We start from the raw sequence: 24,975 nt of genomic DNA, 5'->3' as shown, positions 1-24,975 counted from the left end.
CCAATGAGGACATCCAGCCTGTCAAGGAGCAGAAGAAGCATCGGTGGCATCAGTTCCGGAGCCGGCACAGGAACCGGTATCGGCATCGATGGCTTTGGAAGGCCCTGGATGGCCTGTACCACTGCCTCTTGCACCATCCGGTGCAATTCCTCATGGAACACTGGTGCAGCTAACACCAGGTCTGGAGTAGGAGGCATGGAGGGCATCACCGGAGGGTCCACTGGTCCCAGTGGAGTCTTGGCTGCCTCGCCCACGGAAGGTGGGGAACGCCTCGGTGAACCCGGCTCAGAGGAGGTTCAGGGCTCCTCAGCACGGGGCTTCTTCTTCGGTGGCTCGAGAGACTTGGAGGTTGAAGGCACCGTTGCATCTGGCAGCGATGGAATGGACTTGCGGTGCCTATGCCTATGTTTCTCTCGGTGCTCAGCCTAACCTGTGCCTGGCACCGATGACGGTGAAGAGGTAGACTTCGACGTCGACCGAGAGTCATCGGTATCCGACTGATGGCGTGACTTCGTCGGCAACGGTACGGATGATGCGGAAGCCTGGGACGGTGGACGCTGCTTTGTGTGGAACATCAAAGCCATTTTTTCTAGCCGAGCCCAGCGGCCCTTCATGGTCATTTGGGTGCAGGTGGTACATGAGTCCACGTCATGTGTCGGGCCCAGACAAAGTAAACAGACCTGGTGAGGGTCTGTGATGGACATTGTCCTAATACATTCAAGGCACTGCTGAAAACCCATTGCCATTGCTGCCGTCGAAAATTTAGGTCGGTCGCGGTCGGTGTCTGTGAGGCCTATACTGGTCCCCGACGGGAACTGACCGAAAAACGGGTAAAAACTTACCGAATGGACGCGGCTATTGACGGCGAAGAAGGGAGACCCCAAGGGGGTATACATTTTTGCAATTTGCAAAGAAATTCCTGAGGAAAAAACCTCCTGTCAGGAACTTGTGAGAGAGTTCCTAAGTCCGCGTGGCAAAAGCTGCGCGGAATAAAAGAGACTGAAGAGAGACCCCTGCTGGATGCAGGGTTGGTACCATGCTGAGCATGCTCAGTGGTACCAGTCAAAGTTCTAGAAACTTTGACAAAAGTGTTCCGTGATTGGGCTCCATCCTGATGATGTCACCCATATGTGAGGACTACCATCCTGCTTGTCCTGTGAGAAAAATGCATCCTTTTGCTTAAGCGGAATAATATTAAATTGCTCACTCAAAATGGGTTTTCCCTGTGGACAGCAGGATAATCAGCCTCACAAATGGGTGATATCCAATGGCGCCAATATGGAACATTTCATAATATACTGTAGAAAAGCCTAGATTTTACTTAACCTGTGCAGGACTTCACACGTGCCACCACCATGCGGGACCTACGCCAACTTCAAAAAAGGGAAAAGCAGGAAGAAATGTGTGACTGATTATCCTGCTATTCTCAGAGAATACCCCTTATAGGTAAGTAACTTAATTTTCTTTGTAAATAAGTAGGATGAATCAGCCATACAATATTTGTATGGGAAAACACACTTGCAGTTTTATTCTTTTTTTTTTTTTTTTTTAAAGACAACCCAAAATCATAAAAATAAGTCATGGGACAATGGAGCTGAATTCTACCCCTCAAAAAGATCATGGAGGACAGACTGACCAAAACTACTGTTATGTCAAGAATAAGTTTCCAAACAATAATGGGAAGTAAATGCATGTCACAGCCTTGCATATCTCCTTAATAGAGGATGATCTTAGATGGGCAACTGACAACCATGGCTCTGACATTATGAGTCCTAACATGCTTGGGTATTACAAAAGAAAATTTGATCTGTTATTCAACTGGAAATTGTTTGTTTGTTTACAGTAAGTCCAGGCTTGTTGAGGTCAACATAAACAAAGCTGAATGGAACTTCTAAGGGCTTCAGTCCACTCAGAAGGAAATGGCTCTTCTGCAATCTATGCAGGGCCTGTTCATCTTTGTGAGCATGGGTCCTGGGAAAAATTTGGAAAGGTAATTGGCTGATTAAGGTGAAAATCTGACACCACATCATGTAGAAATTTGGAATGAGTGCACAGACCACCCTAATTATGATGAAACTTGGTATAAAAAGCATAAGTCATTAGGATTTGCAGGTCGCTGACTGAGGGCCACCAAAATATGGCCATCTAGGTAAAGTATCTGAGCTAACAAGAGTTCAGAGGCTCTATAGGGGTAATCAGCTGAATATACTCCATACTAAGGTTCCATTGCACTACAGGTGGCTTAATGGGAGCCTTCAATAGAAGGAAGTCCTACATAAATTGAAAGAAAAGCTATACAGAGATGGAGTTTTCTTCTACAAAATGGTGATAAGTACCAACTGCACCGAGTTGAACTCTAACAGAGTTAGTTTTGAGATCAGATTCTGACAAATGTAGAACGTTATGAAACAGAAGTGATCTATTGACTTTCTCTCACACCAAATGGCAACACATTGCCATTTAAACCTATAAGACTTTCGGACTGATTCAGTAAAGTCCACGGAGAGCGGGCGAATGCCTGCTCTCCCAGCGCGCGCAATTCAGTATTTAAATTAGGTCCGGCAGTAGAAACAGGCAAAAGGAGGCGCTAGGGACACTAGCGCGTCCCTAGCGCCTCCTTTTGGCCCGGAGCGGCAGCTGTCAGCGGGTTTGACAGCCAACGCTCAATTTTGCCAGCGTCGGTTCTCAAGCCCGCTGACAGCCACGGGCTTGGAAATCGGACGCCGGCAAAACTGAGCGTCCGGTTTTCGACCCGACAGCCGCTGGCCGACTTCAAAATTTTTTTGTTCTTTTTTACCCTTCGGGACCTCTGACTTAATATCGTCATGATATTAAGTCGGAGGGTGCACAGAAAAGCAGTTTTTACTGCTTTTCTGTGCACTTTCCCGGTGCCCGAAGAAATTAGCGCCTACCTTTGGGTAGGCGCTAATTTCTGAAAGTAAAATGTGCGGCTTGGCTGCACATTTTACTTACTGAATCACGCGCGAATACCTAATAGGGCCATCAACATGCATTTACATGTTGAGGGCACTACTAGATTCGGCGAACTGGACACGCGTTTTCCGCCCCTTACTGAATAAGGGGTAAGGGAAAACGCGCGTCCAATGGCAGGATAACAGTGCGCTCCGTCGGAGCGCACTGTACTGTATCGGCCCGTTTGAGTAGATTCATATCCTTTTTGCATCTAGGAAGGAAATACCTCATCTGAGAAACTAAAGGAACAAACAATTTTGCTCTCCAAATTCAGGCTGTGAGGAAGAGATGGTAGAAATAGGGCTCAAATAGCATTCCTGATTTCGAATGATTATAGCTGGAGAATTCCCCATCCAAATTGGTTGCCTGATAGACAACTACAAAAGAGTAGAAACCAAACGAAAATAACTTTCAAATAACTGCACGCAGAGACATATACACATATGTATATGGTTGTTCATAGATCTATACTAGTATTTTATAACCCATGCACATGATATAAGCGCATTTTATAAAATGCATGTATTTATACCCTGTAGCTTACATGCTGCATGCAATGCACTGAAAAAATGTATATCAATGCATTGTATGCTTGTACTTTTCCTATTTTGAAAATATATGTATGTATATTTTACATATGAAAGAAAAAGTGGGTTTTACAAGCTTAAGTCAGTGTATTTTAAATCATGTATCTAGGAAATTACCAGTTTTACCAATTGGTCTACTAGTTCATCCAGTCCTTCTCTAGTCATCAAGAGACTCCTGGTTCTTCAGCCTGAACTACACCCAGTTCGCTCAAACTTCCCACCCAGTAAGTACTCCACAATAAACACATTTAATATCACTTACGAGAGATAATTAGCAGGTGTAAAATTAAACAATTAAATTGGTAAATCTACACGTGCAAGTCTTTTTTAAAATAGCAACTTACATGCCTAAATGTTGGCTCTGTTCTGGAATGCACTTAGACCACCCCATTTTTACATGCATATCCGAGTGTGCAAAAGGAAAATATATGCATATTTCTGACTTTCATAAAATACAGAATACATGAGTAGAGGCAACTTATGCATGTAATGCTAATTTTTACGTAGAGAACATTTTGAAAATTCACCCCAGTATGTCTCGGCTAAAATGGAGCTATGAGGATTATAGTTACTTGTTCCCTTCTTTAAGTATTCACAACCAGAAGAATCAGAGGTTATGCATATAGGAAACCTATCTCCCAACAAAAAGGCAAATCATCTAACACGACTCTGCCATCTGTTGTTCTTCTGGAATAGAAGCTTTGGACCTTCTTGTTCAGAAAGGTTGTGAAGAGATCTATCTTGAGTGTTCCCCACTGAAAAAATATCCTGTTTGCTACTTTTTGATCCAAGGGTGTCTCATGGTAGTCTAGGATTGATCATGTCTGGCAGGGAAAGGATGTTCTCTTTCCCTGCCAGGTATGTCTCTTAGGGCTGTCTGGTGAGAGATGGCCAAGTTCAAAAACATGACCCACAAGAAATATTCTATTCCTCACTACTGTTTAGATAGAACATAATTACCTGACTGTGTCTCTGTATCAGGAAGATTTTATTGCTCATTCAATCTCTGAAAGTCTTTAGAGCGTTCATTACTGCCCTTGGTTGTATCTATCATCTTTCCCAAACAGTCTTGGACCAAGGGCCCTGGGTGTGGTGCCCTTGACCATAAACTCCCCAGCCTACATTGGCGGTATCTGTTGTCAGCATAATTTACAAGGCCAATTCCCTGGCCACAAAGACAGAGAATCTGTCCATTGATACACATGAGCTCCTTTAGACCCCAAGTGGCTCAATTCCAGTGGAAATTCAGGGCCCATTTAATGTTTTTCAAATGGGAATAAACAATGTAAGTAAAACTGTAGATACCATATGATCTAACATCCTCAACATGGCCCAGGTTGACAATGAAAGACTCCCTGTATTGTAGATATTGATTTGGTTTTCCTATTGGCAGGGAAATTGGCTTTTATCCAAGTCATATTTAGCAGAACCCTAATGAACTCCAATTTTAGTGATGTGCTTAGATTGGATTTGGTGTAAAGGGCTCCTTTATGCATGTGTGCCAGGCCATCAACTACACCAGTGGTTCTCAACCGGTGTGTGGCCAAGAACACGCAGGTGTGTCGCCACACTTCCCGGTCCCCCGCTAACCCAGCTGCTCCCCGGTCCTCCTCCGCTTGGGCTTAAAATGCTGTCAGCCCGGGCAGAACGCGGCAGAACAGGTGGAATCAGCAGCACCAGCATGGTCAGCGTCAGCCCGAAGAACAGAAGAGAGGCACGGCCTGAGGAATGAGCAGCGCGGCGTGCAGAAAAATGAAGAAGAACGTCAACCCCTGCGGCCGATGGGACTCCTTGCTCCGCCAGGGCTGAAAACGAAGGAGGTTAGGGTTGGGAGGAGGCTGCTGCTGCTAGTTCCGGGGAGGGAGGGAGGGAGGGAGAGCGAGTGAATGCGCAAGCAAGCATGTGTGTTTGCTATCCTGTGTGTGTATGTGTGTGAGATAGCATGTATGTGAATGATTAAGAGCCTGTATATGTGAAAGAGAGTATGTCTGTGATTGAGAACCTGCATGAATGTAAGTTTATGATCGGGAACCTGTCTGTGTAAGTTTGTGATTGAAAACCTGTTTGTGTGAAAGAGTATGTGTGTATGATTGAGATACTTTGTGTGTGAGAGAGATCATGTGTATGTATAATTAAGAGCCTGTGTGTATAAGTAAGAGAGAGAGCATGTGTGTCTGTGTGTGATTGAGAGCTGGTTTAGGTGAGGGAGCATGTGAGTATGTGATTGACAGCCTGTGTGTAAATGAGAGAAAGAGAGAGAGCATGTTTGTAAGCATATGAATGAGAGTCTGTGTGTGAGAGAAAAAGACAGCATGTATGTGTGTGATTGAAAGCCTGTGTGTGATAGCATGAAAAGATAGACAGCATGTGTGTAAATGTGTAATTAAGAGCCTATATAAGTGAGAGAAAAAGCATGTGTATATGTGAGTGACTGAGAGCATGTGTGTATAGGTGTGTAATTGAGAGCCAGTGTGAGAGAGAGCACTGGTAGAGAGAGGAGAAAGTTCCAAGCAAACCACCCCTCCCCTCCTGCTAATTCAAAACAATCTCAGGAGACCTGAATATCAAACGTTCCCAGGTATGCAGAGGAAAAACATGTTTGTATCCTTATTTTTCATTACTTGGTCTTTGTGTCTGCTATTTTGAAATATTTTATTGGTATCTAGAATTTTTTATATGAGTTTTTAATTATTGGATATTCCACTCATCAGCTGTTTCGAAATATGTTCTTTTTGTTAGTACGGTTTTACTGCTACTGATTTTATATTTCTTGATTTGTTTTATAAGGATGGGTGATGTTTCTTTTTTTCCTTTGTTGCACTGCATACAGAGACTCTGGCTTGTTGCAGTTTCCAATTCATTTTTTTCTGCATGCTTCTAGTTATGCGTTTTGGTCTCTTTTTTTCCTTGTTAGGTGAAGGTCAGCACATGTGACTGAGGTGAGGTATTCTGCTGGCGTGTAGTTTCTGTGTAGGGCTCTATAGCAGCCTGACTTGGTCCGTTTTCCTAATAGGAGATGTATTGGTGTCTTAAGACCTGGTGTAATATTTTCAGTGTTGCCTTTTCTTAGGTAAGGTGGTTACTGTTTAAGTGCTGGAAATTGGTGCTGTTTGGTGTGGAATGTTTACTATTTATGCAGTTTCTGTTCAGACAGAATACGTATCTTTTCCTTGTCATTTTAAACAATAAAAATAATTACCGGACCTTTACTTTTTATTTCCGCCGTAAATTGTGTCACACATGTGAGCGTGGCCTGTCAGGTGTGTCACGATGGGAAAAAGGTTGAGAACCACTGAACTACACAATTCCTTTAAAAAATGTGACCTAGCTACATGTCATACACTCACTGATCACCAACTGCCTTGATTACCGTAAACTTTCTTTTCCAAGACATTTCACAATATGAATTCAAATACCTTCAACTATTGCAGAGCACAGCAGCTAAACATCTTATTTTGTTCATTTGATTAGTTTAACATTCTTTTATGCTTTTTTACACTGTTTTCTTTTTTGATGAATGATAGTTTTTGTTTTAATTGTTTCTTTCATTTTTGTACACTTTTATCTTATGTATATCCTTTTAAAATTGTAAACTGTTGTGATGGCTTGCCTGAACGACTGTATAGAAAATTTAACAAATAAATAAATAGATAAATAAACAAATAAATAAATAGTGGCTAAATCCACCAACCATGTAATGTTGATTTTGTGTCAGCTATGTAGGCTCCCAGTTTAGAGCAGAATAAAATTTAAAACATTTTGCTTAGTCTTCAAATGTGTTAATAAACTGTCCCCCAGAATATCTTTCCTATTTTCTGTTCTCCAGCACTCCCATGAAAGAACTTCAATCCTCTAAGCAGCCCTTTTATTCTCCTCTCCTTTACTGGCTTCAGCTACACTAACAAGCATGATACTTTGCTCATTCACCTGCTTTGCCCTTAAAATATGGAGCAAGTTATCTCTAATGTGGCACCTGGAAACTTGTTACTTCTCATTCTAGAAAAAAGTAAAAGCTCAGCTGTTTAGCCAGGCCTTCCTCTATACTCCACAGCAGAGCCTCATCCTTCTACATATCACCTACCCAAACTCTTTCTGATCACAAATCTCAAGATTCACCCACTTCTACCTAACTACTTCTTAATATCTCTCGCACCTTGTGTCTTTTATGTTGCGTCTGTCGGTCTCAGACGGCTTTGACCTTTGTGCCTCACCTTTCTCTCTGCTCTCCCCGCTAGACTTGGGAAGATGGCTACCGCCACGTCTGATGCCGCTCTCTCCGGCATCCCCAGAACGGCTATGGCAAAGCCTCACGCCATGTTTCTCCTAAGGGCCTCCTAGGGTGCGCGCACGCATGTCACCCACATCTTTATCCACGTCATGGCGGGAACCTCAGGGGCGTCCCCCTCGAGTGACGTCACACCATCCGGGTATTTAGCCTGCCCTTGTTTGCTAGCAAGGATCGTGACGGATTGGTCTTGTCCGGTCTAAGCTACTCTGCTGCTTCCTTGCTGCCGCTGGAAGGTCTCTCTGCCCTTCGGGGTAATTCTCTAACCTGTGTACCCGCTCCTCGGGGGCCCTTTGCTTTCTTTCAGGTGCCTATCTGGGATCAGGTACTCGCTCCTCGAGGGCCTGGTCTCCCTGGGTTGGTGCCTGTATTCAACTACTTCTGCCTGCTGGGATCTTCACCTATACAGCTACCAACTTAGTGAGTAATCTAACTTTGTCAGTCTGCCTCATCTACAGCTTTGCTGCATTGGGAACCTGCTACCGGATCTTCCTGTACTATATCTCTGTGAGACGGGTCCCCTCTGCCGAGGGTCCCTGGACTGCTATCTCTGGTTCACCTCATTACTACCACCTCTGATGGAATACATCAACTGTATAATAAAAGACAAATCTCTGTGTTTGTGGGTCCGAGTTTAGCCCAGTACTGTGACTCCTCACAGGGCTCCTCCCTGTGGGTGTGGTCATCTCCACAGTACCCAAGAATCCACTCAAACACCTCAAAACCATAACATTTTACTTAGCTACAATGCCTTGCAAAAATCTTCACACCCTTGTATATTTTTCACATTCTGCTATCTAAAAAAAATACAGATCAAAATGCTTTATTTCACTGATCTACATAGCATACTGTCATGTGATGCCATGTTCTAGGGTGCATTCTGGTCCATCAGTCAGCTGATCAGAGGTCCCGGATTACTTGGAGAGTATGAACCAGATAGTCAACTACTATCAAGGCTATTAAGACTGGATTTCCTACCATCCTAATATACCAGGACCCTCCCTTAGCTCACTTTCTTCACTGACAGTAACCTGAGTCTGAACACCATCTATTTTCAATATCTCTTTGAGTGCTAATGGCGATCTCTCCTAGCTTCAAATGTAACCCTATGTTTATGTTAATGTATAGTGCAAAAATCACTCCATTCTCCCTATATCCACCTTCCATAGCTGCAGATTCATCATATGTAATGCCTTCCACTAAAACCTTTTTCTAGGAGGGTTTCTTGCAGTGCAAAGCCTTTTGAAACCCAGCTGTATTCGCTACATTTCTTACAGCCAAAGGTTTGCCGATTTTTTTTTCTCCAAACTACCTGAGGACTTTCGCCCTTAATGTTAGCTTGTAGTCCTTACCACTCTGGATGGCTCCATAATTCTGTTGCAAGCACAGACTGACCCAGCTCTCAATTAGTGCTAATTAGGCAGCTTTAGCTTTTAGTTCACAGTCACAGTAATGTGGGCTCTCTCAGCAGTATTACCAAAGCATTTAATCAGCCTTGCTTAAATCTAGGCAAAACAACCATTATTATTCCAAACATCTCTGTATTTAAGAAGGACTAGCTTTTATACATTTGTCAGCAATTCAATTCTGAAGACTAATTATCACCCAGAACAATTCAAACTTCTTTTCGGGCCGATACAGTAAAAAATGTGGGAGAGTGGGCGAGTGCCCGCTCTCCCGACGTGCGCACAGGACACTCTCCTGTGTGCGCGATACAGTAAATAAATTTAAATAAATTAGGCCCGACAGTAAAAAAAGGCGCTAGGGACACTAGCGCGTCCCTAGCGCCTCTTTTCAGACAGGAGCGGCGGCTGTTAGCGGGTTTGACAGCCAACACTCAATTTTGCCGGCATCAGTTCTCAAGCCCGCTGACAGCCACGGTTTCGAAAACCAGACGCCGGCAAAATTGAGCGTCCGGTTTTCAACCTGCGAGCCGCGGGTCTATTTCAAATTTATTTATTTATTTATTTTACTTTTTTAAACTTTCGGGACCTCCTTGGCTGCACATTTTACTTACTGAATACCTAATACTTAGGGAATACCTAATAGGGCCACCAACATGCATTTGCATGTTGCGGGCGCTATTAGGTTCAGGGGGGTTGGACGCACATTTTGGATGCGCTATTACCCCTTACTGAATAAGGGGTAAAGCTAGCGTGTCAAAAACGCGCGTCCAAATGCCGGTTGAGCCTTTATATGCCCTATTTTATCCTCAGTCTGCTGTCTTACACTTTTATGCTTTCTGTCTTGCACAGGGACTATATAATTCCAGTTACATCATCACACATGCTCAACACCTTCATCATAAAGGAACAATAATAGAAATAATCCTAAAGCAATTATTGTAAGAAGGAAAAAAAAAGTCCTGAGTGCATAAGTTTATTATTTATATTTTTGGTTTTTGGGCTGGGGAAGGGATCTTGTGATAGTGATCTTTATGTAATTTACAATAGTATTGTTTCTATGCTTTTTTGTAAACCGCCTAGTATGATCTTCTATTATAGGCAGTTTATAAAAACTTTTAAATAAGGCAGTCTTCACACCCTTTGTTTCAGTGAATTCAAATTAGTTCCAGTTCAAAAAATTGCCTTAACAAGGTCCATAATAAGTTAAACAGAGCATACATATATCCAATCACTGTAGTTGAGCTAATTCAAGCACTCCTGAAGAATCAAGCTATATGAAGTAAAATTTGAAGCAGAAGTCAAAATATGCTGAACAAGGAACTGCCAAAAGAACTCTGGGGATAATGTTATTCAAATGTCGAGGAAGGTTATACGAAAATTTCACTGTATTTGAATACCACTTGGGGCACCTTAGATCCAATCACTGAAAAGCAGAAACAGTCTGGCACAGACACTGTCACAATCAGACTGTCCCTCCAAAGAGGTCAATTTTAAAATGAGTACATGTGTGCCCATACATGCATCTATTGGTGCGTGAGAAAGGATCCGCTAGAATTTTTAATAGTGCGTGCACTTACGGGCGTATGTTTCAAAATGCTCCTAATTTTAAGAGGTTACTTGAGTACAGCTAGCATGCATATCATCAATAGGACCAGGTTGGCTTTTATGTGCATATGTCAGTAAATTTTAAAACATGCTCTCATGAAGCACAAGCTCAGGTTGTGCTTCATGTGCTTCAATTAGTCCACCAGTTTGTCCAGTTAATAGTGAGGTCTTTCAGACCCCTCTGGCTCTTCATCCTGTACACCGTCCAGTTGATCCAAACCCCTCACCCTGTCCTCTAAGCTGTACAATTTAAGATCTATGGACTTGTTCTTCATCAGGATTAGCAGTAACATTATGAACATATATTGCGTATGCGTGCTGTGGGTTTCATTTTAAAATTCGGAGTTATGTGCACAAGTCTTGGCCCTGCTCCGGAATGCTCATGCCCTGCCCCTTTTCTGCCCCCTTATTCCTCACGTTCGCACAAGTACATATGTACGTATTTTGCAGCTTTTAAAAATCTACGTTGTTCGTGCATGGTCCACATGTGTATGTGGACATTTTTGAGTGAGCAAAGCTCTTAAAATCGACCTGAAAGTCAGTAGCTGTGGTTAAGGAAACTGCTGCCAAAGGTTACTGTGGGAAAATGTTGACGGTTCAACAATTTGAGGATTACTCCACAAACATGGCCTGTATGGAAGGGTAGCAAGAAGGAAAGTCATATGATATGCTGCATAGCATTTACAAAGAAACCCTTAGGGAACACTACACACGTATGGAAGAAGCTTTTATGATCTGTTGCAACCAACGTGGAACTTTCTGGTCTCAATGCTAAGTGATATGTTTGGTGTAAAATAAATACAGCACATCACTCTGCTAACACTATCCGAACAGTAAAACACAATGGTGGCATTATATTATGGGGATGCTTTGCAGCAGAGGACATAAGGTTTGTGAAGATCAAAGGAAAAATACAAATGGTGTAAAGTATATGCAGATGCTGGAGGAAAACATGTTTCAGTCTGCCACAGACCTGGGAGTGGGAAGAAGATTCACCTTTCAGCAGGACAATGATCCTAAGCATAAAGCAAAAGTAATGGTAAAGTAGCTCAGCAAGAAGAAAGTGAATGCCCTTGAGTAGTCCAGTTAAAGCCAAGAGCGGAATTAAACAGAAAATCTTTGGCAAGGCTTGAAGGCTGCAGTCAGCAAATGAACCCCAGCCAACTGAAAGAGCTTGAGCTCTTCTACTCAGATGGGTGCAATTTTTGCTATTATCTAGCTGTGCAAAGTTGGTAGAAGCTTATCCTAAATGATTCATGGCAGTTATTACTGCAAAAAGCTTTCATCCAGAATTGATTCAAGCAGTATGAAGGCTTATGCAATCAAGACTTTTTGTTTTTTTATTCTTGAATTACCATATTTTCTGGTATATAAGTTGCAGTGTTTTGGTTGCACCGCCCCATAAACAGCAATATGCCAGAAAAAGCTTGTAGATAAGTTGCACCAATAGATAAGACAGTCCTTGTTTGTCTTCCGTGAAGAGATAGTAATTGCTTTTGCTAAAGACAGCTATGGTGTGCTGGTGGATCTGGCGAAATAGGACAGTGCTGGAAGTGAGTCTGCTGAGTGGTGTTCGGCGATAGAATGGAGGGGCCACAGACACGCTGATGGTAGGGGAGTGAGCGAGTGCGAAAGTGGCGAATGCCGGAAATGAGTCTGCTGAGTTGTGTTCAGCCGGCGGTATATAGGGCAACGGATGCACTAATATGCGAGCGAGAGCAAACAAAAGCAGCAAATAAGTCACACCGATAAAATTTTGAAAAAACAAACTGTGACTTATAGACTAGAAAAAAAAGTACCTATGGAATACTTCTAGAATTGCTTTTTCACAATAAAAGTATAGAGTATGTTGTAAAGATCTGTAAAACAAACTCCTATTTTAATGCATTTTGATTTGTAGATTTTAGAAAGCAGAATGTGAAAAATGTACAATGGTGTGGAGAATTTTGCAAGGAGCTGTGTGCCCAATTTAACCCCACATCTTTATTGATACCCAATGTATTCTCAATCATACTTATTTTTATATATCACTTATACCAAATGATCCCTACTTGCAATTTACCTCATTACCACTATGTTGTACTAGTATATGCTATAGGCTCAATGCAGAATATCAAATGTTTAAATACATTACTTACTCTAGCAACTCCAAGCACACGGTATGCATGGATTTGTTTGCCCTTGCTCAAGATGTGCTCATAATCAGCCAATTGTCAAAGCAAATAAACACACAAATCTTCAGTTTAGGATATATAGCTCACGCCTTTTTTACTGTAACTCAAGGTGAGTTATATCTAGGTACAGTAGAAATGCTGCAACAAGCACTAAGCTTTTTTTTTCGTCATAGGGAAGATTTCGTTTTGGGTTCTATTGTTCAAACTTTTCCTGAGAAAGTGCATTCCACTCGATGTAGAAGGAAACAATTTTCATTGATGCACCCCCAGGTGTTATAACTTGCAGCCAAATTTAAGTTGAATTATCCATATAAATGTGTTCAATTTCAAGCAACTCAATACGTTTTTTGATCCCTCACAGCTTACTGCTTTCCTTAGTACTAAGACTGATCAGAGTAGTAGTCCTGATGTATCTGCATAGAGAATCCATAGCAATATGTTAATATGGTTTAAGTCATGCTTTTCTCCTTTATTTTTTATTTCCTTGACAATTTGGGTGTTTGGTTGCCCTGTAAATTGTAGATTAGTTATAAGCAACAAGTAATCTATTTTTTTTGTGTGTTTTTTTTCTATTACTTTGTTTATGGTTGCTGTTTTCAAATGAAACTTGTGTTCTATATATTATAATGTTGAAATATATAGAAGTTTTAAAAAAAGCACTAAGCATTTCATGAATACATGAGAGATAACCAAAGAGCAGTACATGATACTGGAGATGTAGTTCCACATGACAAATTTTAGGTACTTTCTGGGACAAAGATTTCTATGAGGGCAATTTTCAAAAGGATTTCCACAAGTAAAAAATGATTTTATCTTTGTAAGCCGCCTGCCTAAAAATTCCCCATCCTCTATGCATGCAAAATTATGCTTACTTTTACCCACATTGTAATGAAGGCATTCCTGGGAAAGGGTTAGGTCAGGGAGAAACAGACTTGCATAGTTTTTGGATTTTCACAACTAAGCGGGTGGTTTGGGCCAGAAAATGTATCCTCAGAAAAAGTGCAAATCTCTGCAGGTATTTTTTCCTTAGGAAATTTTCAAAGTAAAAGAATGTGGGTACTTTTCCTTTGAAAACTGGTGCAAAGATCTTGGGTGAAAATTACAGCAGACTTTGCAGTAGTGCAAGCTATTTGAAAATTGCTCCTTAAATGGGTATTTGCTTCCTTATGATTGTTTATGAGCAAAATAATGGTGCCTTCTATCGCTCTTTTTTTGCTGACCGGGTGTTCATTTCTCACCAAACTTCCAAACTTTCAGAGAGGGTCTGGCAATGATGCCCACTTTCTCCTCTATTGTTTCTTCTCTCCCTAGAATCTTTGCTACGGCAGTTTCATTACATGGCTGAGGTTCGGGGGGGGGGGGGGGGGGGCGTTCCCATGGGTAATGTACAATTCAAGATTGCTGCTTTTGCTGATGACATGCTAGCACATTTGACTAACCCTGTTAACTCTCTGAAGCAGGATTTACCACCTTTGGCTCAATTTCAGGGTTGAAACTTATTTAGATAAATCTGAAGGTATGAGTACTTCGGCGCAGGTACAATCTCTTTGGGGTCAGGACTTCCCTCTGAAGTGATCAGCAGATTCGTTTAGATATTTAGGGATTACTCTTCCTTCAGATGTTACTAAGCTCTATCAGTTTAATATTTTACCCCTGATGGTGCAAACGAAGACTAAGTTGGTTCATTAGCATTCTCTTCCACTTTCATTAGTTGGTAGAATGCATATTTTTAAAATGGTTCTATTTCCAAGATGGTTGCACAAGATTCAGCTATTACGACTGCGGATCCTGAAAAAGGACATGATGATGATGTGTAGGATGTTATAAAAGTTTTTATGGTGAGGACGGAAACCCAGATTGAAATTAACATGGTTAACGGGTATATGGGAAAATGGGGCTATTGGGTTCCCAGATACTGAAAGATGGTTTTGGGATATGCCATTATACACCAATAGAGGTAAAGAAGACCTTAGCTGCTCCTTTACATTTTAAGTCAGTCCTTCATATAAGGAACAAAGATTTGCAACCACTAGTTAAACTGGAAGACCTCTTTTTTAACAATGTGGAAAACTTGGCAAACCTTGTGTGATCAGCTGGGACACTCCTCACTAATATCCCCTTATATACCAATATCTGGGAACCCATATTTTGTGCTAGGTTCTCAATAGAGTTTTTACCTCTTGGAGAACCAAAAGGTATCACACAATTACAAAGGGTTTTGAATGCAAATGGGCAAATGATCTCTTTCCCAGAGTTGCAGGAGACAGATGGTTTCCCAGTTAAAGATCAATTTGCCTATATGTAACTTTGCCACTACATTGGCAGCTTGGAAGGATCACATTTGCAGGGTTTTTTTGTGATCAAATGGAAGATTTTTTCCAAATCAAGGACTATAGGAGGACGAGAGTTTCTCATCTTTATAAATCTCTACTAAAGATTCAGTTGTTAAGCAATATAGTGCCTCTGCTGGTCAAGTGAAATAATGAACTTTCCACCAACTTACTGATATATAAATGAGATCTGGCTGTAGACATATTAAAGCTTTGGTATCTTCTGTGAGATTGAGAGAAATGCAATTTACATTTTTAACTAGGTCGTATATCTCTCCAATACTGGCTTATAGTGCTGGATTTATAAAGATTGATATATGTAAAAAATGTAAGACGAATAAAGCAACACTGGGTCATGTCTTCTGAATCTTTGCTCCCATTCATAAATTTTGGGAGGGCCTTCGGGAATTTTTTGAAGAAATTCATGGTCAAAATATGTCTTTCTTTTCTGAAGGAGTTCTCTGATGACTCTGCTTCATTTCAAATTCAGAGTAAGTGTAATAAGCTCTTAATTCGTAAAGTTTGTTTGGTGGGATATAGAGTATTCTCATAATGTGGAAAGCCGATGAAGCTCCTCCTTTTTTGGGGTTTGGAGAAATGCTTTTCCTGAATTAATGCTAAGTGAAAAATTGGCGACAGGGCAATTGGTTTAGATGGCAATAAGTCTTTTTGGAAATCTGGAATATATATCTTCAAAAATTACCTGCTAAAATCTGTAGTTCTGTAATGATTTGTCATTGCGATTATCTGCAACATTCATCGGATATTGGAGATCAATGTAGATATGTGAGGATCTGAAAATTGTTTTCTCTGGGGAATGTAATGTAATCCTCTCTTGATTTATTATTGAGGACAGATGGGGGCAGGGAAATGAGGAAGGTTTTCTTTTGAGGAATGGGTTGCTTTGTGAAGGAAGAAGGGAGGTAGCCTGATTAATATGAAAAATAAAAATTTCTGTATCGTTTTTGTATTGTGTGTGTTGAGCATCAAAGCAACCACCTATTACATGTTGCCTTCTTTGTGTTATTGAAACAGTTTGAACAACAAAACTTTGTAAAATGATGAAAAACCTGTCCTATAACTAGAAGAGGGAGGAAGAAGACCAAGCAGGACAAAAATGTCCTGGAGAGTGAAAAATGTGTTCAATCTGGTCTAAGAATAAAAAGTACTAAAGAAGCCCCATGTGGCCTTTACGAATCAAGTACAGGCTTATAGGCTTTTCCACCGCGTGTTATGAAATGGACCATGTTGGATGCCATTACTTATTTGTGTGATTGATTCATCTTGCTTGCATCTGGAGAAAAAATATATGTTTGTTTCAATGACTTACTGATGTTTACTCCCTTTCCCACCCAATGTTCTCCCAATTAAAAAGACCTCTCTATCATCACCAAGGGCATGCCTAAACAACTCTAATTCCTTTGTTAGCCAAGGGCCAGAAGTGATATTTTGTCTGATAATAAACATCTCAGCACTGCTCCTGTCAAGAGTTGTCACACCTGTAGGAACGCCTACCTCTCCTTCCTCTCTCCATCCCACTGGAAGTTTTCTGTATCACCTACATACTGCCTCTGGACAAGAAACTAACTCGTCTCCTGTACTACAGCTGAGCCATGAACCAACTGGACAATGCTGACATTAAAGGTATTCTCCAGCTATACTTTTCAATCCTCCACATTTACCTTGGCAAGCTGAAATTTAAGTCTGTCCAGCTCTGCTAACAGCTGCTCCTGATCTTCTCTTTGCCTTTCCATTTGTAGCATATGCGCCTGTCTCAAGGCTTCAGTTGCCTGCTGGTGCTCCTGATCCAGCTTCACAAGCTCCTGCCTCATATCTTCAACACGCTGTTCACAGAGCATCTGCAATCCTGAAGTCTCTGAGCTGGATACCATCAACTTGTTACAGACCTGTAATATTTGAACTAGTATTTAAACTAATAAAAATCAATAGCAGTTTTTAAAACTTTACTTTTCTGAAATGCATTATATTAGTTCAAAAGGATTGCAGAAAGGATACCAAATAAATGTGTGTTTTTCATTCAACCATTCTAATCAAACGTTTGACATGCAGAAAATTAAAAATATCATATCAGGCCACTGGGCTACTGTTGAGCCTCTATAACCCTCTATAACCCTCTATAACCCTCTACTGTTGAGCCTCTATAACCCTCTATAACCCTGTTGGAGCTTGTCTATCATCTGCTGGGTTGTTTTTTTTTGTTTTTGTTTTTTTTTTATGGCCGAATATGAGAGCAGAAACTATTCAAAATTAATCTTGAATACATCAAAAGACAAATATTAAAAGAGCCTGAGATCCCAGGTTATATAACTAAATCTCAAGTGTTTATAACACTAAACAGCCAAATGAGAGTTTAAAAAGTTGCAATTCATAGTCTCTAGGAAAAGGGTTAATGTACTGTTGCCCTACCAGCAACAACTGCTAGCAGGCCAAAAAGCATACAGCACAATACTGCCACCAATTTGATCCATCTTATCATTGCGATATAACTTTTACCCTGGTTAAGACAAGATTCTATTGGTTATCTTCCTTCTACCAGGTCCCTGAGATGCCCATATCATCTACCTCTTCATTCAGTGCTAAAGAGTCTAACTCTCTCATCTTTTTTTTTTTTTTTTAAAGACTTCTAGCTGTATGTAGTCAATCATACAATGTATGTAGAATCAGTCTCAGCTTCGATCGAAGCAGAGACCGTCTGCACCGTGAATGTGTTGCAGGAAACTAACAGCACTCAAATATTACTGCAACCAGAGAGTAAATTGTTTCAGAACTTTTTCAAAGCCAGTGTCATTGGAGTAGAGGACCTCAGATATAATCTGTCATATGAGACTGACTCTACATTTGACTGACTATGATTTGACTTATGATTTAACATTTGACTGTCATATGATTGACTACATACAGCCCCTGAGGCAGCCCCAATGTGGGGGCGAAACTCGGCCTGAGTTGGGCTTGCTTAAAAGAAAAACGTCTCCATAGAATAAAATTTTCTGATCGGACATTGTTGGCTTCTAATCCACTTTGTTGCCTACATGTATGTTATGCTCTCTCCCCTTTGACAATAAAAGAGTGAATACCTTCTTGCTTTCTCTGAAGGACAAAATGAGCAAAGAGTGCAAGAAGTTGATTATTAGGATCAGTTGTCCAGCAGGCAAGAAGATAGATGAAGCCTTTTTCAGACCATTTCTGACACTCTGCATGGTTGGGTGGAGGGACACATTTTGCTAGGGGGTGGGGGGGATTTCAATATAACTTGATATCCTTTTCTGGATAATTCGACTGGCACTGGGGGAGCTGCCCATCTTCATTGACAATACCTGAAGAATCTTATCAATATGTGGGATTTGCAAGATATCTGGAGACTGAGGAATCCCACTCTAAGAGATTACACTTTCTATTCATCACCCCATAACTCCTACTCCCGTATTGATTATTTCCTGCTAGATAAGATGTTGGTGGGAGGAGTCAATTCTACCGGTATAGGATATATTACTTGGTCTGACCACGAGTTAATCTGGGAAGAGTTGTGGGTGGGGAAGTCAGACTGGTGGCAGCTTTTGGAAGTTGAATGAGTCCTTGCTTTCAGCAGTGGCATACCTAAAGTATTTGGCACCCATGGTGGATACTTCCTTTGGCACCCCCTCCCCCCAGATTCACTTCTCCGTCCCTCTCTCCCCCTGCCGCCCAGTGATCTCTGGTTCTCCTCTCCCTCACACAGGCTCTCTCTCTTCCACACACCCCTGCACAAAGGCTCCCTCTCTTACACACAAGTATGCACCCACACTCCCACACACACAGACATACTCTAACACACACACAGACACAAACACACTCTCTCTTCACTTCCTACCCTGCTCCCCATCAAAAGCACAGCAGCAGTTTCCTCCTTCAGCCCCCGTGACAGACGGGGACTCTTCCTTTTTCTTAAGGTGGCACAGGGGCTGGTGCAGCTCTACTTACTGCATCTGCAGTGGAGAGGGTGGGGGGCAGTGCTGGTGCTCTTCCTCCTGCTTCAGGCCCTGACTACATGACCTTTCCTTCTTCCCGCCTGCATGGACCCACCACTTCCTCTTCAGGGCCATGGGGGATGGGAAGAAGAAAAGGCTACGCAGTTGCCGGCTCCATACCCGTGGCGTTCTAAGCGGCCATCCAGTGCTCCCACCGCTCGTGGCCTGGAGGCCTCCCTCTTCTTCTAGCACGAGCGGGATGGGCTTCGCTCATGGCCGCCAACCTCCCAGCTGTCACCCAGGGTGGACCACACCCCTGCACCCCTCCTTAGTACACCACTGGCTCTCAGACAAGGAGTTTAATGTGGTCTTTCTTAAGGGTATAGAAGATTATTTTTTATTAAATAATATTTATTTATTTATTTAAGAGTTTTTATATACAGTCATTAAGTTATTTACCATCATAATGGTTTACAATAGTGCACCAATATCCAAGTGAATATGGATCATAATTTACATAGGTGGTGCCAGTACTATTCGGTAACAAACAATATGGACTAATATAATTTACTATAAGGACTATGCATATGAAGAAAATCAATTGGGGGATTGTCTGTTTTATAGCGATGTATCCTGTGATTTGACTACAGTTAAAATTAGTGGTGAGCTAATTTCCAGTAGTAACTGGATTTTGTGAGCTTGTTGCTACATGTCCTCTTATTCTTGTTTACCTGCTTGTATCACTCTCTTTGTTGAAGGCTAGTTTGAAGAGCCAGGTTTTGAGTTGTGTTTTGAAAAATGTATGGTTGCTCTGAAGTCTAAGTTCAAGGGGCATGGAGTTCCATAAAATGGGACCGGCCAGAGACAGTGCACGATCTCTGACTTGGGTAAGTCTTGCTGTTTTCACGGATGGAATGGTTAAAAGTGCTCTGTTTGCTAATCTTAGATTTCTGTGTGGAACGTGGACTCGAAGTGCTGTGTTCAGCCATTCTGCTTTTTCGTCATGGATAAGTTTGTGTATTGTGCAGAGTGCTTTGAACTGAATTCTTTGTTCAATGGGTAGCCAATGTAGAGTGGCGAGAGTATCTGTGATGTGATCCCTTTTACTTTTCCCAGTGAGAATTCTAGCTGTGGCGTTTTGTAAAATTTGCAGGGGTCTTACAGTAGTATAGGGTAGGCCGAGTAGTAAAGCATTACAGTAGTCAGTGCTTGCAAATATCAGTGATTGGAGCACTGTACGAAAGTTTGGCAGCGAGAGTAATGGTTTTAGCTTTCTGAGTACCATGAGTTTTGCATACAGGGGATGTTAGCCCGGCGATCTTGTGGGAGCGTATGAAAGCTTTGATTAGGGGGTAATTAATTTCTCGTTCCTCCTTTATTTATTTATTTTTAATTTTTCTATACCGAAGTTCCTGTATGAATACAGATCACACCGGTTTACATGATAACAACAAAATTCGCTTAGGAGCGTTACATATAACAAATAACATATAACATAGAGCAACATAACTAAGGAGGCATCCAAATATGAAAAGAATTTTAAACTTAATATATAAAGCAGAACATATCTTAATATAAACATGATATAGTATAAACTTAATATATAGTAAGCAGAACATATCATATCGTATCAATTAACTTCTCGTAAATTAACTTCTCGTAAATATGTATCGGTGGAAAGCTATGGAAGGGTGGGTGGGAAACAAAGTGTGAGCCAATTACGGTGGGAAGAGAGGGGGAATAAAACAATCGGAGGTTGCCAGAACTAAGAGACTATAAAGGCTGGAATCTGGATTATGAGAAGAATTACATTAGTAGTCCGGGAAGGCTAAGCTGAATAGCCATGTTTTAAGTCTTTTTTTGAAGGAAGATGGACATTGTTCTTGCCTGAGGTCTGGTGGCAATGTGTTCCATTGATGGGGTCCTGCTGTCGAGAGGGCCCTCTTTCTTAGGGCTGATTTTGCTTGTGGAGCAAACAGGGTGTCTTTATAGGCGCTTCTAATGGGTCTAGATGAGGTGTGAGGTGTGAATTGAATGGTGGTGTCGATGGATGTGAGGTTGTGTTTAGCTTTATGGATAATTGTGAGGACTTTGAAGAGGATTCTGAACTTGACGGGAAGCCAGTGGAGGTGCTGAAGAACGGGGGTTATATGATCTCTTTTTTTGGTGTTGGCAAGGATCCTGGCGGCTGAATTTTGAACCTTTTGAAGAGGTTTTAAGGTGTTAGCTGGGAGTCCGAGCAGGAGGGAGTTGCAATAGTCCAGTTTTGAGAGGATGATGGATTGCAATACCAGTCTAAAATCTTGGAGGTGAAGAAGAGGTTTTAAATTTCTGAGAACTTGTAATTTGAAGAAACAATCTTTCGCTGTGGTGTTCACAAAGCTCTTTAGGTTAAACTGATTATCTAGGATCACGCCTAGATCTCTGACTTAAAAGACAGAAGATGGAACAGTGGTTGCAACTAATGTTACACATAGGTAAGCTGGAAATAAAACAAACGTTGTAGGGAAGAACAAAGTTCACATTAGAAGCGGCTCGGCGGGAGTTGCAGGCTTTAGATTTGGCAGAGCTTATGTCTCACATGGCAAGAGTTAAACAACGTTTTTGAATTTGGAAATAAGGCTGGTCGTCTTTTGGTCAGGCATCTCAAGTCCAAGGCTATGCAGAATCAGATCCTTAAAATTAAGGATAAAACAAAATTGCTTACCTTGTAATAGGTGTTATCCCAGGACAGAAGGATGTAGTCCTCACATAAGGGTGACGTCACTGACGGAGCCCTATTGCGGGAAAACTTTCTGTCAAAGTTTCTATAAACTTTTGACTGGCACTGTGTGGCCACTGAGCATGCCCAGCATGCCATGATATTCTCTGCCACAGGGGTCTCTCTCTAGTTTCGTATGTAGCAATAAGCTTTAGCAAAAATATAATAATAAAAGGTAACATACCCAACTCCACGGGGTGGCGGGTAGGTTTCGTGAGGACTACATCCTGCTGTTCTGGGATAACACCTATTACAAGGTAAGCAATTTTGCTTTATCCCAGGACAAGCAGGATGCTAGTCCTCACATATGGGTGATTAGCAAGCTAGAGGCTGAGGCATTTTGTAGTGAAGCAACAGTGAAGTATTGTTGGTGAAAATGAGTCAGCCGAAAATCACAGCAGGTTGGATGTGGAAGGAGCTGGGATTAAACTGGAAACAAGTTCTTTAAGACAGATTGTCCATATGCTGAATCTTGTCGTCCTTGTTTGTCCAAAGAGTAATGAGCTGCAAAGGTGTGAAGAGAACTCCATGTTGCTGCTTTATATATGTCAAGAATTGGCACTGAACGATAGTGTGCTATTGAGGTTGACATTGCTCTTACTGAATGCGCCTTTACTCACCCTTGGAGAGGAAGGCCTGCTTTTTCATAGTAAAACTGTATGCAATCTGCTAGCCAATTGGATAGAGTATGTTTACCCACTGGTTTTCCCAGTTTGTATGGATCATAAGATACAAAGAGTTCAGTGGATTTTCTGTGGACTGCAGTGCGGTCTAAATAAAATGCTAGCACACGCTTACAATCCAAGGTATGTAAGGCCTGTTCTCCTTGGTGGGAATGAGGTCTTGGAAAGAATGAGGGTAAAACTATGGATTGCTTCAAGTGGAATTCCGTAACTACCTTGGGAAGGAATTTTGGATGTGTACGAGGAACCACTCTGTCATGTAGGAATTTTGTATAGGGTGAGTATGTGGCAAGTGCTTGTAATTCACTAACCCTTCTAGCTGATGTAATGGCTATGAGGAAGATAGTCTTCCATGTGAGAAATTTAAGATCACAGGAATTCATGGGTTCAAAAGGAGAATGCATGAACCTTGTTAAGACCAGATCCAGGTCCCATTCTGTGACTGGTGGACGAATTGGTGGTTTAAGTTGAGTTAAACCTCTCATAAACCTACTGACAAGAGGTTGTATGGATACTGGTGCATCTCCCATCTTCTTATGATAAGCTGAGATTGAACTTAGATGTACTCTAACAGATGAAGTCTGGAGACCAGAATCTGAAAGATGGCATAAGTAGTCTAGTAGAGAAGTTATGGGGCAGGTGAAAGGATCAATAATCTTTTGCCTGCACCACAAAGTAAACCTTTTCCATTTTGAAGAATAGTTTTTTCATGTTGAAGGTTTATGTGAAGCTATAAGCACTTGAGATACTGAGTGGTTGTAAAATCAAGCTTTCAACATCCATGCTGTCAGGAAAAGGGATTGAAGGTTGGGATGGCGCAACCGACCCTGATCCTGAGTTATGAGATTGGGAGCTACTCCCAGACGAATTGGATCCCTGACTGACAGGTCTAGAAGTGTGGGAAACCATACTTGTCAAGGCCAATATGGGGCTATGAGTATCATGGACCCCCTGTCCTGCTGTAGCTTCACTAGAGTTTTGGTTATGAGCGATATTGGAGGATACGCGTATAGAAGGCCTGAGTTCCAAGGGTGAGCAAAGGCGTCCTTGGTTGGCTGGTTTTTCTGTTTGTGTAGAGAACAGAATTTGTCCACTTTGTGATTCAGATGTAACGCAAAGAGATCTATTGTTGGTTGCCCCCAATGCTGAAATATCCTGGTCACTACTGAGGGATCCAGGGACCACTCGTGTGGTTGGAACTGACGACTGAGTCGATCTGCCACTACATTGTGAATGCCTGCCAGATAAGTGGCCCTGAGGAACATTGAGTAGTTCAGGGCCCAGCCCCAAATCTGTGCAGCTTCTTGACAAAGGAGATACGAGCCCGTACCTCCCTGATTGTTGATGTACCACATGGCAACTGTGTTGTCCATTTGGATGAGAACAGTCTTGTGTGAAAGGCAGTCCTTGAATGCATGCAGAGCATAACAGATAGCTCGAAGTTCCAGAAAATTGATTTGAAATGTTGCTTTGAGTTTTGTCCAAGTACCTTGGGTTTGGAGGTTGTGTATGTGAGGTCTCCAACCCAAGGTGGATGCATCTGTGGTTAGTGTTATCTGTGGAACTGGTTGTTGGAAGGGCAGGCCCTTGCGCAAATTGTCCTTGTTCACCCACCAACGAAGAGAGGAACGTAGCTGGTGGGTTACTTGAATTGGAGAGTAGAGTGGTTTAATGGCTTGGATCCATTGTGATCTTAAAGTCCATTGGGTTATTCTCATGGCTAATCTTGCCATAGGAGTAACATGAACTGTGGAGGCCATGTGGCCTAGCAAAGTGAGAAACTGGTGAGCTGTTGCTTGTTTCATTGAGTAAATGGAGTTTGCCAAAAAGGAAAGTGTCTCTGCCCGATCCTCAGGTAGAAAGGCCTTTGAGAGGATGGTGTTCAATTCTGCTCCTATGAATTGAAGCAGGTGAGAAGGCGTGAGATGGGACTTTTGATAATTGATGAGAAAGCCCATGGAGTGAAGTAGAGCAATTGTTCGACTGAGAGAAGCCAGAGCTCCTTGTTGAGATTGACTTCTGATGAGCCAATCGCCTAAATAGGGAAATACATGGACACTTACCTTGTGCAAGTGTGCTGCTATTACTGCCAGACATTTGGTGAATACTCTGGGAGCAGAGGCAAGTCCGAATGGCAGTACTCTGTACTGGAAATGCTGATGACCTACCATGAAACACAGATACTTGCGATGTGGAGGGAATATTG

The 24,975-nt window shown here is 41.8% G+C and overlaps 1 protein-coding gene across 5 annotated transcripts in view; it reads right to left on the bottom strand.

The window, feature by feature from the left end:
- AKAP9 (A-kinase anchoring protein 9) overlaps positions 1 to 24,975 on the bottom strand; it is a 687,299-nt gene that overhangs the window by 411,792 nt on the left and 250,532 nt on the right. For 4 of the 5 annotated variants that reach the window (XM_029588843.1, XM_029588844.1, XM_029588845.1 and 1 more), the window contains one exon: positions 17,043 to 17,267. The exons of the other annotated variant lie outside the window; for it this stretch is intronic. In XM_029588843.1, the coding sequence (XP_029444703.1) occupies positions 17,043 to 17,267 (225 nt within the window). The remainder of the gene's footprint in view (positions 1 to 17,042; positions 17,268 to 24,975) is intronic. 5 annotated transcript variants of the gene reach the window in all.

Source organism: Rhinatrema bivittatum, chromosome 2 (genome assembly GCF_901001135.1).
Source record: "Rhinatrema bivittatum chromosome 2, aRhiBiv1.1, whole genome shotgun sequence".
NCBI classification, from domain to species: domain Eukaryota; kingdom Metazoa; phylum Chordata; class Amphibia; order Gymnophiona; family Rhinatrematidae; genus Rhinatrema; species Rhinatrema bivittatum.
This window is presented reverse-complemented; position numbering and strand designations above follow the sequence as displayed.